The 14,496-nt window shown below is 41.3% G+C and overlaps 1 protein-coding gene across 1 annotated transcript in view; it reads right to left on the bottom strand.

The window, feature by feature from the left end:
• The window catches only part of LOC124057587 (metal transporter CNNM4), a 42,206-nt gene that overhangs the window by 6,395 nt on the left and 21,315 nt on the right, over window positions 1-14,496 (bottom strand). Inside the window, exon 5 of the mRNA XM_046385993.1 lies at window positions 5,402-5,498. Coding sequence (XP_046241949.1) covers window positions 5,402-5,498 — 97 coding nt within the window. The remainder of the gene's footprint in view (window positions 1-5,401; window positions 5,499-14,496) is intronic.

Genomic DNA, 14,496 nt, shown 5'->3' with positions numbered 1-14,496 from the left:
TTCTACTGTCAAATCAAATTTAAAAAGACACATCTGTACTTTTTTCTGTTAAAACAATTCAGGTAAAAAGCACAGCAGATCAGCTTGATTGTTCATTATTGATCAATCAGCCAGTTACTTTCTTGATTTATCGACTGGTCCATAAAATGTCTGAAAAACTCTGATCACAATTTCCCTGAGCACAACCTTAAAATATGTTGTCTTCAGGTGACTGGGTGTTAAAGGATTAAATAGCCAATTATTAAAATAAATTCCACTTTTTACTAATGAGACCCTTTTTCCGTTTAGGGTGTTTAGAGAACAACATCCAAGAGAAAACACTACACCAAATAGCTCAGCGGGATAAGAACGTCACTGCAGATCACTTAGAGTTGTTCTCCATTCTTTGATAACAATAGCATGCGAAAACCAGCTGAGAGACTTCCTTTAGAAGTTATTTTCCACTTCCACGATGACTAACATCCATGGATGTAATCCAGCTGACAGTTTAGTCTTTATTTCATCATGCTGATTCATCCAAAGAAACCCATACTCTTCTAGTATCACACACACACACACACACACATGCTTTTTACAGACTGTGTAGTATTACCAGTAGGTGTGAGTCTTCCAGCAGGGGGCCTCAGTGAGTCAAAGGAAACTGTTTTAACTGGACATGTCAACTGCATTAGGCTTCAAGGAATTAAGATAGCTAGTCAATCCAGGATATCTACAGCTAATTTTCTAGTTAGTGGTTAGATTTCACTGAGCCATGAGACAATCACTGTTATGTTGATATACAAGACTTTTAAGATCCAGTAGGCGTCTTTTCTTCATGTAGGTTCTGTCCGCAATTCATCTACACCTTAAAAACAACAAATAACTGAAGCACTAAGTTACTAAGGTATTTAGCTTTTCTTGCTAAGATGAAGGAATAACTTTGAGATAAATGAGCTTTGTCTAGACACAATCTAAATATTTGGATTACTCAAAATATGTTGTTTATGTCACTCTGACAGCAGAGAGTGCACAATTGTTTAATTTGTTTTAAAAGCATGACGTAGGTTTTCTTAATTTTCCACTTTCTTGGCTTTGATCACGACCACAACACAAACAGATGTAGTCAGAAGTTTAATACTAACAGATATTTAGATTTACGCCACTGTGAGCGAACATGAGGCTTTCCAAATCATGACGGCTACAGCGGCAGTATTTCCATTTCATAAGAATATATTTCAATTGAACTTCTCTGCCCAGTGCTAAACCTATAGAAAAGTGAGCCACTGGATCTTCAGGACTTTAAAAATCAGGGAAAGTTTTAAAGAGACTAAACCTCTACTTGTGACCTGGTGTTCGCAGATCAAGTTAGTGTTTTTAAAATTAAAGATGATGAACGATGGACCCAGTTCCAAACAAAAATCCTCATCCCTGCTCTAACCCCATCCCTCATAATGAAGTTACAGTTATCTAAACATTTTTATTCAGCATCACAAGACTGAGTAGGTTCTGGGATTAGACTTGGAATTGAGAATTTGTAATTAAGTAAGGGAAAGATATCAGCTGCAGATTTAATGAGCTTCTTGACTGTTACGCTCTGAGAGACTATCTACTAATCTATTTTAGTAATTAATGTCCTTTAGTTTTGAAAACTATGGGTTTACATGACACCATGGAAATGAGGGATAGGACAACAACAACCAATAACCCACCTGAACTAAAAAATCCCAAGATGCATCTCACGCTGTCACCTTCATTCATTTTAATGAGAAAACAGTCCCAGTGTTCTTACACTGAAATACTGATGAGAAACATCTGAAGATGCTTCCCAAGCCAGTGCTGTGAAGAGTCAACAGCTTAAGCACTTGAGGGGTTTCAAGTTCCATCTGGGTGTCTCGTGATGTTGTCCTATCCTTCATCGTTTTATCCCAGAGGTGCCATGTGATCATTTTCTGTCCCCCAGAGCCCTGCTGTTTAAGAACTGAGCTGACATTTTGGCAGATGTGCTCTTTGATCAACTTTCTTAGTTGGCAGCAACAACCTCCTCTGTGTCTCCTCCATATTTCTGCTCCTCCATACACATGTACAGGAGGACAGTACAGTGTGCACTTCTTCCTGCATGGCTCTTCTCTTCCTGCATCTTCAAATACAGGCTGAACCACAGAATCAAATCTTAACTTCTTCACACTAAAATCTTTTCTCTCCAACCCCTGCGTCTCATCAGCCTGTCTCCACAGAAACACATCACGTCTTAATGTCTTTCTCTCGCCAATGAATCACTGTAATGTGCCTCAGTACAAAATATTTATCTTTGTCTAGTTTCTCCTCCTTAGCATATTCCCTTCATTATTATGTTGACTGTACTGGGGCTCTGATGTTTGCATACACCTCTTCAAAAAAACACTGTTTACATCGGGTAATAAAATGTCATCACATAAGAAAAGGTGATCAAGTGAAAAAAACAATCACAATGTAACAAGATCAACAACAGACTACGAGGGTATGTGGAGCTCAGTCAGAAGTAATGTCATCCATACAGTGTGATGACAATTAGAACTCGAATGATTTTTTTTAAAAGCGGCAACAATAACATACAGGACATAACATGCAGGAGCTTTTCATAATACCATCCTAATTTGGATATTTTGCTAGTTATTATGACCGTGACACACTATAGAGACAAAAGTATTAGGACATCTGACTATTACACCAGCAGGGACTTTAATGACATCATATTTTAAATCTATAAACAGCTTTGCGGCTATAACAGCTTCCACTCATCTGGGAAGGCTTTCCACAAGATTTGAGTGATTTGTGAGTGAAGAGCGTTTCAGTGGGAATATTTGCCCCTTCATGCAGCAGAGCATTTATCAGGTCAGCCACTGATGTTGGATGAAAAGACCTGGCTAGCAATCTCTGTTCAAGTGCATCCAAAAGTTTGATGGGGTTGAGGTCAGGACTCTTTATGGACTTTGTGCACTGGGGCTCAGTCACGCTGGAATACCTGTGCAAAATTTTGTTGGAAAATAAACTTGTGGGAGTCTTGTCTGGCCTTGTCTTAGCCTTGTCACATTACATTGTGATAAGGCAAATTATTGGCTGTTCTGCCAGAGTCCGAGCGCACCAACCTCTTCATGTCACACAGTAACATCAATGTTGACCCACACCTACACGTGTTGGCTAAGAATAGATGGACCTACCACCTCCTCACTGCCTCCTACTTACCTGCTATGCAAAAGCTGTGCCAATAAAATGGTCCCTCAATAAAACTGGGAGTAAGTGAGGTTGTTTTGGTTGAAGAAAGAGCTTATTTGCCAAAAAAAACAGCTGCCATCTTGGAACTCCTTGCTGCCCTCAATGGACAAGATAACTGCTACCACACTGCTCTTTGTGGGGTGAAACCTTTGAACATGTTATGCCAACTCCTGAGGATCAATACAAGAGAAATTCTCTGCCCTCTGTGATCAGGCTCTAATTTACAGACAGGCAACATGTACAAACATTTCAAATACACTTGGCAATCAAGAGCCGGGCCTGCCCACCCACCCCGGAGCCCCGCCAACCCTCCCACCCTTCGTGTTAAAGGACCCAGACATGCCGGAGTTTACCTGGCAACCGAGAGAACAGAGAAAACCTCTTAAAGGGGAGGTGGCAAGGACGAGGTGCAGCCACTGAGAGGAGAAGAGGGGGGGGGACGATGGGACACAGGGAAGGAGGGGGGGTGAAGGTGGGGAAGGGAGGGAGAGTGAGTGAGACAGTGGCAGACACAGAGGCAGATCTGCATCCAGACAGGGTGAGGATCATGCAAAACCACAGAGACATTCAGCTTTTTCAGGTGTGACGAACGTTCACGTCACCGAGCTGCTTCTGAAGGTTTGATCGATCAGAAGCGTTGATGAAAAGGGTGAATGAGGCAGACGCTGGGGAGGAGGAAGGAAGGTCGAAAAAATTAAGAAATGATGTTTCATAAATCTCTTACTCTAACCAAAGAGACGGACGCTTGCTTGAATACCTTACTTTGATCAAAAGAAATAAATAGGTTCTTCTATAAGAATTAACATTCTCAAATGTTACATTTCTAAAAACAAACTCTTTTACACAACTTTGCCTAAACAGAATTCAGAAAATGACAAGTGTGAGGTTTAAATCAATAAATATCTGATTAAACAGTAAGTAAACAAGTAAGTAAAAATTTCTGTACTAGTTTCCAAAACTTGAAGGACACACTTCAGTCTGCACCATAAAACTGTTTGGCTTTGATATCCAGCCCTTTAGGTCAGCGTCACAGGAGAAAAAAAGCTTGAAAAGTAGACATGAAACATACAAGCTGATAGCTGAATAATAAACACAGAAACAAACAACACAAAACAGCAAAACCAGTGGAGAGAGAAAAGATAAAAATGAGCTTTGTGTCCCTACATAACATGTATTCACTGCCGTCACACGTATGCAAGCAGGTCCTGGAGGCCAACCACAAGACAGTATGTGAGCGAGGGCGTGTTAAAGACACGTCTGTCCCAGCATGCATGCGCATCCCAGCGTTACTACTGGTTTATCAGATAAAGAAAGTGTATCACATACACAACAGACACTCTTTACTCTTTCGTCCCTCATTTTCATATATTCTGTTTTTGTCATCTGTGAAAAGGGCTGCTGATGTGACCAGCATCACAATAAACAAAATAAATAACCAGAATGTTTTTTAAAATATTAACTAATAAACTGTAAATAAACCGGTAACAGACTAAAAACTAGCAAATCTTATTCATGAGGAGCACTGGACTCCCCATGCACAAACGCTACACACTGTTCTGTGTTCATTTGCTTGTTGATGAATTGGTGTTTTGATAAACTGCCTTGCTGAAAGATTACATCTTTTGGGCAGCTGATTGTATTGACTGTTTGGATAGATGACCCTAAGCAGCACATGCAGACAGCTTGTGGTGCCATGTTAAAAGGGAAAGGAAGAGATGCTGCAGCCTCATGAACATCAGCATGTGCTCACATGTTGCTGTAGTGAATCTTGAGTACAAATCATCCACAGTAGGTGAAAACCATGAATTAAACCTGCCAGAGTCAGAGCATGCAGAGTCAGTATTTGCATTACTAGCATTTTTGGGGTAAGCGATGAGTTTGTTTTTTTATTATTATGTGTTATATTATTATCCATTTCTTATAATTAACAGAATTACTGATGATGAAAAAAGTGGTCACTACAAATGACATTAGTCATTTTAATTCAACTAAATATTTTATGGTCCGCTTTATGACACTCAAAGTGGCTGGTGTACTTTAATATTTGCCACTAGGCGGCAGTAGAGCGACTTAAACCACAGAGATTACACTGCAAATACTAATTTAGGCTTAACAGATGATAAATAGTGCATTAATAATTTACTGCAGACAGCAGGAGGTGAGGACTCACCCAGTGAGGGAGCACTAAGCGCCATGACTCCATAGAAAGAGAACGGTCCGGTCTCAAACTTCATGTTCTCGTTGCCGGCCTCCACTTCCACTCGTCCCTGACAAAGAAATAAACACAGACGCTGCGTGAGAAATTACAGCTGCGACAATAACAACAACATCCATTTATTATCTGTTTACTGCAGGTGGGATTTACCCTGCAAACAGCAACATTTCTGTCACAGTGCGAGCGCAGTGCCATAGCAGTGACAGTGAAGCAGCTAATATTTTCCCCTCATGACTTATTGTGTCAGTGATGTTTGCTCTAAATGAAGTGAAATATCAGAAGAACTAGCGAGACATGTGGCGGTAAGACACGTCCATCCATTTATCCATTTTCTGTATGGCTCATCTGTGCTGGGTCACATTGGGAGGTAAAGAAGGTAAAATCCCTTTACTTGATAAACTTAAAATCCATTTTCTTCTGTTTCAATTATTTAGTTTCAGCACAACATACATTCAATACATCCATAATAGTATCTGATTGTCAACCATAATTATATCAAAGAATGGACTACATGTGTTTTTGTGTTCCACTTATAAAGTCATGTGAGTGACATTTCTGGGCGGCTTACCAGCTCCTTTATGGTTCAGAGAGTATTGAGAGATCACAGCACAAATTATTATTCTCTTGATTAATCCTTTTCTATCGTCAATAAATGTAAGATGTAAGAAAATATGAAAGATGCCTGTTACAATTTCCCAGCTGATGTCTCAAACCCCAAAGGTAATCAGTTTGGTTTAAAAAAAGTTTTCTTTAAAAAAATAAATAAAATAATTTTCTGTCATTCGGTTAACTGATTCATTGACTGTTCATTGGAGCTCCAGCCAGAGCTAGACAACAGTGAACTGGATTACTAATCCTGAAAGAAACACTTGACAGTGCCTTGTCACCCTGACTTTCAGTTTTTATGAAATTGCACTGTTTGGCCTGTAGAGGGCAGTGCAACCCCAGGCCAAAACAGGCTGGCATACAGTAATTTGGCCTTGATTAGAGGCTACTTTGCACTCTATGAATCAGAATTCACAAATCAGAAAAGAGATGAGACTGCACAAAGAGGATGGGATGCAGACCTGCCAGGTGTTCTCTGTCCAATTAAAATCAGGGCTGCACAGATGCGGGATGGAGAGATCGGAGTCAGAGGGGGAGATGGAGGGGAGGGGAGGACAGGGGACAGAAGGGGAGGGTTAAAGGAGGCCTCTGTGTTGGTACAGTGAGTTGGCCTGAATTGGCCCACTGGAATGTGTGAACTGCAGCAACAATGCAGCACAGTTAATCCCCTCCTTCCCTCCATCTCCTCATCCTCCCATCCCCACACATGGTGGCTGGGCTGATGAAAGCAGAACAGGTGGTAAAATAAAGGGGGACAAATAAGAGCTCGCTGCAGGCAGCAGTGATGACTAAACTACTAAATTCACTTTTCAAACAAAGTTACAAAGTGCAGTTACAGAAAAATAAAAATACATATGCAGCAAAAGACAGACGTAGTAGTAGTAGTAGTAGAAATTGTTTTTTTTTTTTAACTGATTATAGACTTAGCTGATCTATGAGGCTTTGGTCAGATGCAAGAGATGCAAAAGTTCAGGAATGTATTTAGGGGCAAGACAAGCCAATGAAGGGACTGTGAGGACTGGTGTGATGCAGGACCTATGGCTGACTTGATTTGATTGTCTGATTTGTATCTATAGTCTTTGTGCAGTATGTATAGTCTTGTATAGTCTCTGTGCTGTGTGCATCGTCTGCACAGTCATTGTGCACTATGTATAGTGCTGTGCACTGTATATAGTATGTATACTATGCAGTATACTATGTACAGTGTGTATTTAAATTCTAGTGTAGCACTTGGTCCCTGGAGGAACACTGTCTCGTTTCACTGTTCACTGTTGTGTGAACAGCTGACATGACAACAAAACCTCGACCTCTTGATTGCGAGTAGCAGCTTGACTAGAATATACTGTAAACCTACTGAAGGGTTCAATACCACATGATACTGTGAAGCCAAGTGATCCCCAAAGCGACACAAATCATATTTAAATTGTAGTCGGGTTTTTAAATTTTTCCAAACTTATCAAATATGTCAGACTGGCCTGTCAGGATTTGAGCTTAAAATGCAAAAATATCAGGAATATTTCCTTTTGATCAAACAGAAAGCAAGCATAAAAATCCTTCAAATCTTAAGTTAATATTTCACACAGTCTGAGCTTCATATAGCATCAGTAAAGTGTTGGAAGAAGCGCAAAGAATACATGTGCAATGCCATGAAATTCAAGATCTTAAAGAAGCTCTCAAGGAGAAACGAAGTGAAGTGTATAAGGTTGAGTTGTGACACATCACACTCACAGGTCACTACAAATCCATCACTATCAAATCAGACCATCCTCATTTTAGCTCTGTGTAGATTTCTCTTTAAGACTTCCTGGACTGAGCTGGTATGACAGAGAGCGAACATTACCAAACATAAACCATCTGATATAACCATCACTCGTGCTATTTTAGGGTGCGTGCCAAATTAGAAACCTTGCTTGGATATTACAGGAGAGCCGAGGAGGGAGGGCCTGTCGCTGAACTGAAGTAGGCTGCTCCCATCACAAACGCTGCGCTGAGTTAAGCTCACGACATCTCGCCGCGGCTCAGCAGCGACTGCTTCACAACCGACGTCAACACCGATCAGAACTGAGCTCTACCTCTGCAGGTGCATTTAGAGCACGAGACAGTTTGGCTGCTTTGTTTTTCTCATAACGGTCAATTCCGTTTGCCTGGTGTCATCTCTCCAGCATCACAGTAAACACAGACCGTCCTCTCTGTAAAGCCATGAGGATTTCAATCACTGTGACGCCCTCTGAGAGCAGCACGTCCTCACCGACTCTATCCATGGCTGTAACTTACAGCTTTCAACACTGTTGATTTATCTTCATTGTTTGGCCTGTAAATTGTCCTAAATTTGGGAAATTTACTGCCTGCAAGCAGTCAGAGCGTCAACTTTTTTTACTTTGCCTGACCTGAACAGTCCAAACCCCACAAAAATTAACTTCTTGCTGACATGAAACATTAGCAAAGCCCCTCATCTGTAGAACTGTTTTTGCTTCATAAATGATTCAAACAAGGACTGATTTTCAAACCCAACTCACCGGTTAATTCACCAAACACTTAACAATGTCTACTCGCTAACTGCATTGCTGTGTCCAATGGATCAAAAATAAAGAGTTTTTCATGAACTAACTGTAAATGATAAACAATAACCACCAAGGAGTAAAATGGCAAAAGAGATGAGCATGCAGGTAAAAATGTGCAGTCATACCTTTAGGCTTGTATTCAGTCCACATACTCATAATTCAAGCTGTCCCTACTAACATGAGCGTGCCGTTTCAGGCCTCTGCTTTCACTTGTGTTTCATGAACCTGCATTGATGTTCAGAAATAAACGTGATTCTTCAGCTGTGTTTAGTGTGGAAATTAAAAACACACCTCCATAGCGCTTGTCTCCTCGAGCGTGGAGATGCTCATTTTTGACCTTTAAATTTTAAAAATGTAAATTCACTGGTCATGAATGCCTTCGCAGAGACACACTGGTCCGAATTCATCCTGCGTCACACATTTCACACCTGCTCAGTGCAACCACAGGCTTCTGAGTAATCAGAGGTCAAATGCCTTGCTCAAGGACATTCACCCCAAAAACATGCCTGGCTTTCATATTTCATCAGGAAGGTAGACAGAAACAAAACCAAACAAAACTCCAAAACCACCAGTATGTCATGGAAACTTTGTGCAGTAATCCGGCCTACTGAAGCTTCTTTCATAATCCTAAGCCTCTCCAATGTCTACTCAACTGTTGCGGGACTTGTTCATTTTGACAGTTGATGCAGAGGTTAAACCTCCTTGGCTCTGTCGTCAGTTCAACATATGCTTAGCTCTGTGTGTTTGTGACCATCGGCTGGGGTCAAATACTTGGCCTGTAACACGTGCACATACACACACACACAAAAAAAGACTCACACGTGCCTCAGGAGTGCGCAGAGGGACGAGTCCGGCGATTTGCGGTCGTCCACGCTGCTGTGTGGCTGATGTTTAATTTAAAGGGAGGCACGGGGGAGGGAGGAGAGAAAGAATAGAAACAGAGGGAGGTGGAGGACAGGAGGAGAGGTGTAAAGCCTGCCGGTCTGCACTGACAGCACAGCCTACCAACACAATATCCTGCACCAAGATTGGACTTTCATTAAAAATAGGCCTTGACTGGGTCGCTGTGGACCACCACTGAAACTGATTCCCAGAATAAACCCTGGTCACAGGCTTTTATCAATTTTCCTACTTGTGCAGGAGACCCTGTAGAGTCCCTCTGCGACATCTGCAATAAAAGCTGCTCCTGACTTGAATTGAGAGAAGCAGCAAAGCGCTTTAAGCTCTGTGTGTCAAAAGGTCAGACTTCACTGCTGCAGACCGTCGCGCATTTGATGATATAAGACAGTGAGCCGGCATGTGCTGCCAGGTGGGTGCAAACGACAGCGAGACTGAGAAACACTTGCTTCGCAGTAACAAAACTGAGTTGATTATTTCTGCTCGTTATATAAACACACAAAACCTCTTAAGCGACAGTGCAGTGCAGTGGATAGTACACTGCTGCAAAATGCAGCGCGGATACGCAATTACAATAACTTTGACACTGGGGAAAAACTGTTTAGCAGTTTATAAAGGGACTAAAGTTAGAATAAAAGCTTCAAACATTGCTATTTTGTTATTAAAAAGAAATCAGCATAAAAGACCAAGGATTCACAATGTTTCCAACATATTAAAAATGACAGGCAGCATCTTGGAATTTTGGGCTGGAATATTTCTCTCTGTGTGTAAAGAGCATATAGCTTCATGCTTTTATATTTTATAAACCTGCAGTCAAAGTCCACATCCTTATCACAGAATACATGTACAACCTTAACACTAACTAGCTTTTCAATGAAAAGCAGTAAAAAAAAAAAAAAAAAGAAAGAAAGAGCTTGGGAACAAACCACAGAGGACATGAGACTGTGTTTCTGGTTGTGTGTTTTTGCATGTGCTGGGGCTGCACTGTAGGAGGGTCTTGGCCAAAGGTCAAGTCGGCACATTATGACTCATCAACAACGTGAGCGAGAACCTGGTGTCTCTATCCATCAAACTGACACACGTCGAGGCGCTGATGAATGTTAACTGAACGACTGTCAAACACCGCCCTCCTCGTGACCTTGAGTGATAATTTATTACTGACCTGTTACGGCTAAACAGGACCTAGGTGTTTGACGAGTTTTCCGTTTCGGTGATGAAACTCATCAAGGCCAGTGAAGGCAAAGGGTTTAAGTTGAAAAAGATAAGATGAACTTTATTGATCCTGCAGTGGGGTGAAGTGAGATGGGGGAGGGCGAGAGGGACAGTGACAGTATTACAGCAAAGCCTTTAGGGAGAGTGACTTTGCTGTATTATAACTTCTTATTATAGTCTCGGCCGCGATTTCTCTCAGTTAGGATGACATCACAGTATACTCACTAAACAAGTGCAGAGATCTGAGACATCACTTATGAAGGTATCTGATGAGATTATCAAAAAAACTTCAAAGCAGTTTCAGACAAAATGACATGTTGCCAGCAACCAAACAGTTAAAACACACTGTGGAGACTTTTTAAAAATAATTCACACAAAGACAATGGCAGAATCTTAGGGAGACTTCAAATCTCGACTGTAAAGGCTCACGCACAACCTTAGTATCCTTAGTAGAAAGGCACGAAACCCGCAGGCAAGAGAAGAAAGAACACTCGCACAGACAAAAACATAAAACAATAAAGTTTACTGCAAGTAAAATGATGGTGTGTGGTTGGTGGTGGTGTGTTCTCTGCTGAGGGCCTCTGAGAAGAGGCGGCAAGAAAAACAGCACCAATGGGAAGTGAAGGGGAAAATATTTTAAAAGATGCATTCGGGTGAATTATCATTAATATTCACAATAATTATTCACTAAGAGTGCTGTCAGCAAACCCCCAAACAAGAAATAAACATGATGAATTGCTCTGGCAATAAAAGTCTATCATTTTTATGTCAGTTCCTGGGCGTCAAGTTATTTTTAATACATTTCCAGCTGCAGGACAAAAATGTTGACTGTAATTTACAACTCAAAGAGTCCACTGGTGGGGAAAACTGTGCAGACTGTTTTTAGCAACAAAAGGGAATATCGGTATATGTCTGTCAAATAACTGGGAGCAATAAAGTGCTGGACGCGAGCTTTAGGGATACTCAGGAAAGTGAAACGTCTTAATGTACTGAAACAAGGGCTTGAGTGCACAATTAACAATGCAGGAGTAGGGCCTTGAAGGCAAAAGAGGACACTTTGGAAAAGTCTTGAAATGTGTCTGGTTCCTAAACCAGAAAGCATCGATTAGGAAAGCGCTAGAACCGGACCTCACTAGAACAGAGCCAAGTGTGTGTGTGTGAATGAGTGAGAGAGAGAGAGAGAGAGGCTGTGATGAGCCACAGAGGTCAGAGGAATCACTGTCACAAGCATGTTAATAACCTATAACAAACCAGTAGGGGGCCCACCTGAGACCACAAGCACAAGAACCCCCCCCCCGACAATCCTGTGTGTGTGTGCCCCAGTGTTTAGTGGTTTGTGACCATGTGGTACAAAATGAACCACAGAGTTCACTTAATGGCTGACTGTCAAACTGAGCAGTTTCCTCCAACAGTTTGTGCAAAGTCACTGAGTCACTCACTCACACACACACACACTTACTTCTTCAGTGAGATCCCATAGTGTGAGTCAGTGCCAAAGTGCATCAATCTAAAGCCCGGTCTGACTCTCTAGTGCCAAGGGTGTGAGGTCACTCTCTCTCTTACACACACACACACACACACACACACACAAAGAGTCTCCTTTTAAGTAGAGGAATATTCCTTATTCCCACAGGATTGACATTTTTCCAGCTCTTGTCCACAACAGGAAGAGTTGCTCACTAATACGGTCTGACTGAATTATCCTGGAATGCAACTACAACAACAACAACAACGTTTAAATGATGAGGGCTTTTATATTGGTCACACAAAATAAACAGTCTGAAGACATCACTGATAATTTAAAGAAACAGAGATCATTCACTGATCATCAAAAACCTCTTTTCTTTTCTACACCTGCTCACAAGGAGCCATAACTCACTCAGCAAACAATTTAGGAAAGGAAACAAGGAAACTTCAACAAGCTTGTACGTTGGGTTATCTGCACAATACAAGATGCTTGGCACTAAATGAGTATTCAATGTATTGTGACTGCCAAGCAGGAAACTTACAACAACACACGGATAAAGGAGAAAAGGTGTGATGAAGGGTTATAAGCCTCTGCAGCATAGATATTAGCCTCCTAGCGTCAACAATGTTTTTCCTGGTTTTATCCAGACCTGATCTAATAAAAACAAATTTTCAAAGTCTTGAAATGACCAAGTTCAAATATCAACACATTTCCAGAAGCTGAGCACGACAGCCATCTAACGCTGCCCGTGTAGACAGACTCTGTTCTGTGAGAATCACAGAGCGTCTTTATAGATGCATGAATCACGCTGGTCATAAACAAACAGCCCGTCTGCTGACAGTGAAGATCACTACCAGGAAGACACACATACACACACACACACACACACATATATATGCAAACATACACACACACACGCTATAAAAGGAGTGGAACAAGGACAGTGAATTATCTCTATCTGAGGTTTTGGTTCTCATGAGTCTACTGGACTCCCACACATGAGACATACATACACACATACTGCTAAAAATACAAACACGTAAATGTACACAAACACACACGCAGAGCCGAGAGGTATGTTCTTTTCTATAAGGAAATGTATCTGAGGAATACTGATGCAGAAAACGATGGAGCCACGCAGAGCTGGAGAGCTGGAAAAGCTATTTTAATATTTGGACAATATTCAAACTTTTCAAAATGTAATGATTTATTTTTTTTTTGCCTCTTTGCCGAACACGCAGATGGTCTGTCTCTGTGCACACTGAGCCTACGTGAGGAAGCTGCCTGTAATATACCGTGTATTAGACACTTAGGCTATGAGAGAACAGGATATATAATTAAACTGAAGAGGAAATTAAGTGGCTTGGTGTTCACAGAGAAAGTCATTCTTTTTTCACTTCTCAAACATGCACAAAAGTTGCAAGTACTCCTTCCACACTTAGCACCATGTCATTAAATAGAATTTTTCTTGAATCAACAAGCTGTTGTCACACATCCAAAACAAGTAGTTTCACACTAAAACAATCCCTCTGCACCATTCTCTCTCTCTCTCTCTCTCTTCTCTCCACATTTCCAAATAAGCACTCCTGGAATGTAAAGAGTATAATCTTGTTTGCAGGACAAACATGAACAGCACACAAAAGCAACACACACACGCTCACCCAAGAATCTTCAGGGAAACTAGAGATTAATAATTCAATGAGTATTCTGCAGTGCATCTGTAAACACTGAAATAAAATATTTATCAGCACACAATATAATGAATATTGTCCTTCAGTTTCAGGTGAGTCATAAAATAGTCCAAGACCTTAAACTTGCTCTACCTGAATTAGGTATAACTGAGACACACAGAAAACAAAAACTGCACTTTCAGTCAGGACAGAAGAAGAGTGAGACATCGCTGTATGTACTGCTTTTAAAGTTCGATTACAACCCAGAGGATTTTTCCCTCAGAGTCACACTCACTATCCTGAACTATTCACAACCACAGGCTCTAGCAATCTCTTTCTATTCTGCGTGCAACAGTGGAAAATTCCCACCCTGGCATGCTTACACTAAATGCCACCCTCTCCGAATAGGTCTCAGCGGATTATTCCACATGTGGGGTCTCTTCACAACATCCTCGATATCCGGCCTCCCACGGGGTGAAATCTCACCTAGACGAGCGGCGGGGAGAAAGTCGAGATGATCCCCTGGATTGCTTGACCCGGCTAATGACTGTTTAAGGACAAGGACGTAACCAACATGTGGGAAATGAATGTGTGTGAAAGAGTGAGATTAAAACAATGAAGCGTAATTTTCCCAGC

This window comes from Scatophagus argus, chromosome 4 (genome assembly GCF_020382885.2).
Source record: "Scatophagus argus isolate fScaArg1 chromosome 4, fScaArg1.pri, whole genome shotgun sequence".
Lineage (NCBI taxonomy): Eukaryota > Metazoa > Chordata > Actinopteri > Scatophagidae > Scatophagus > Scatophagus argus.
This window is presented reverse-complemented; position numbering and strand designations above follow the sequence as displayed.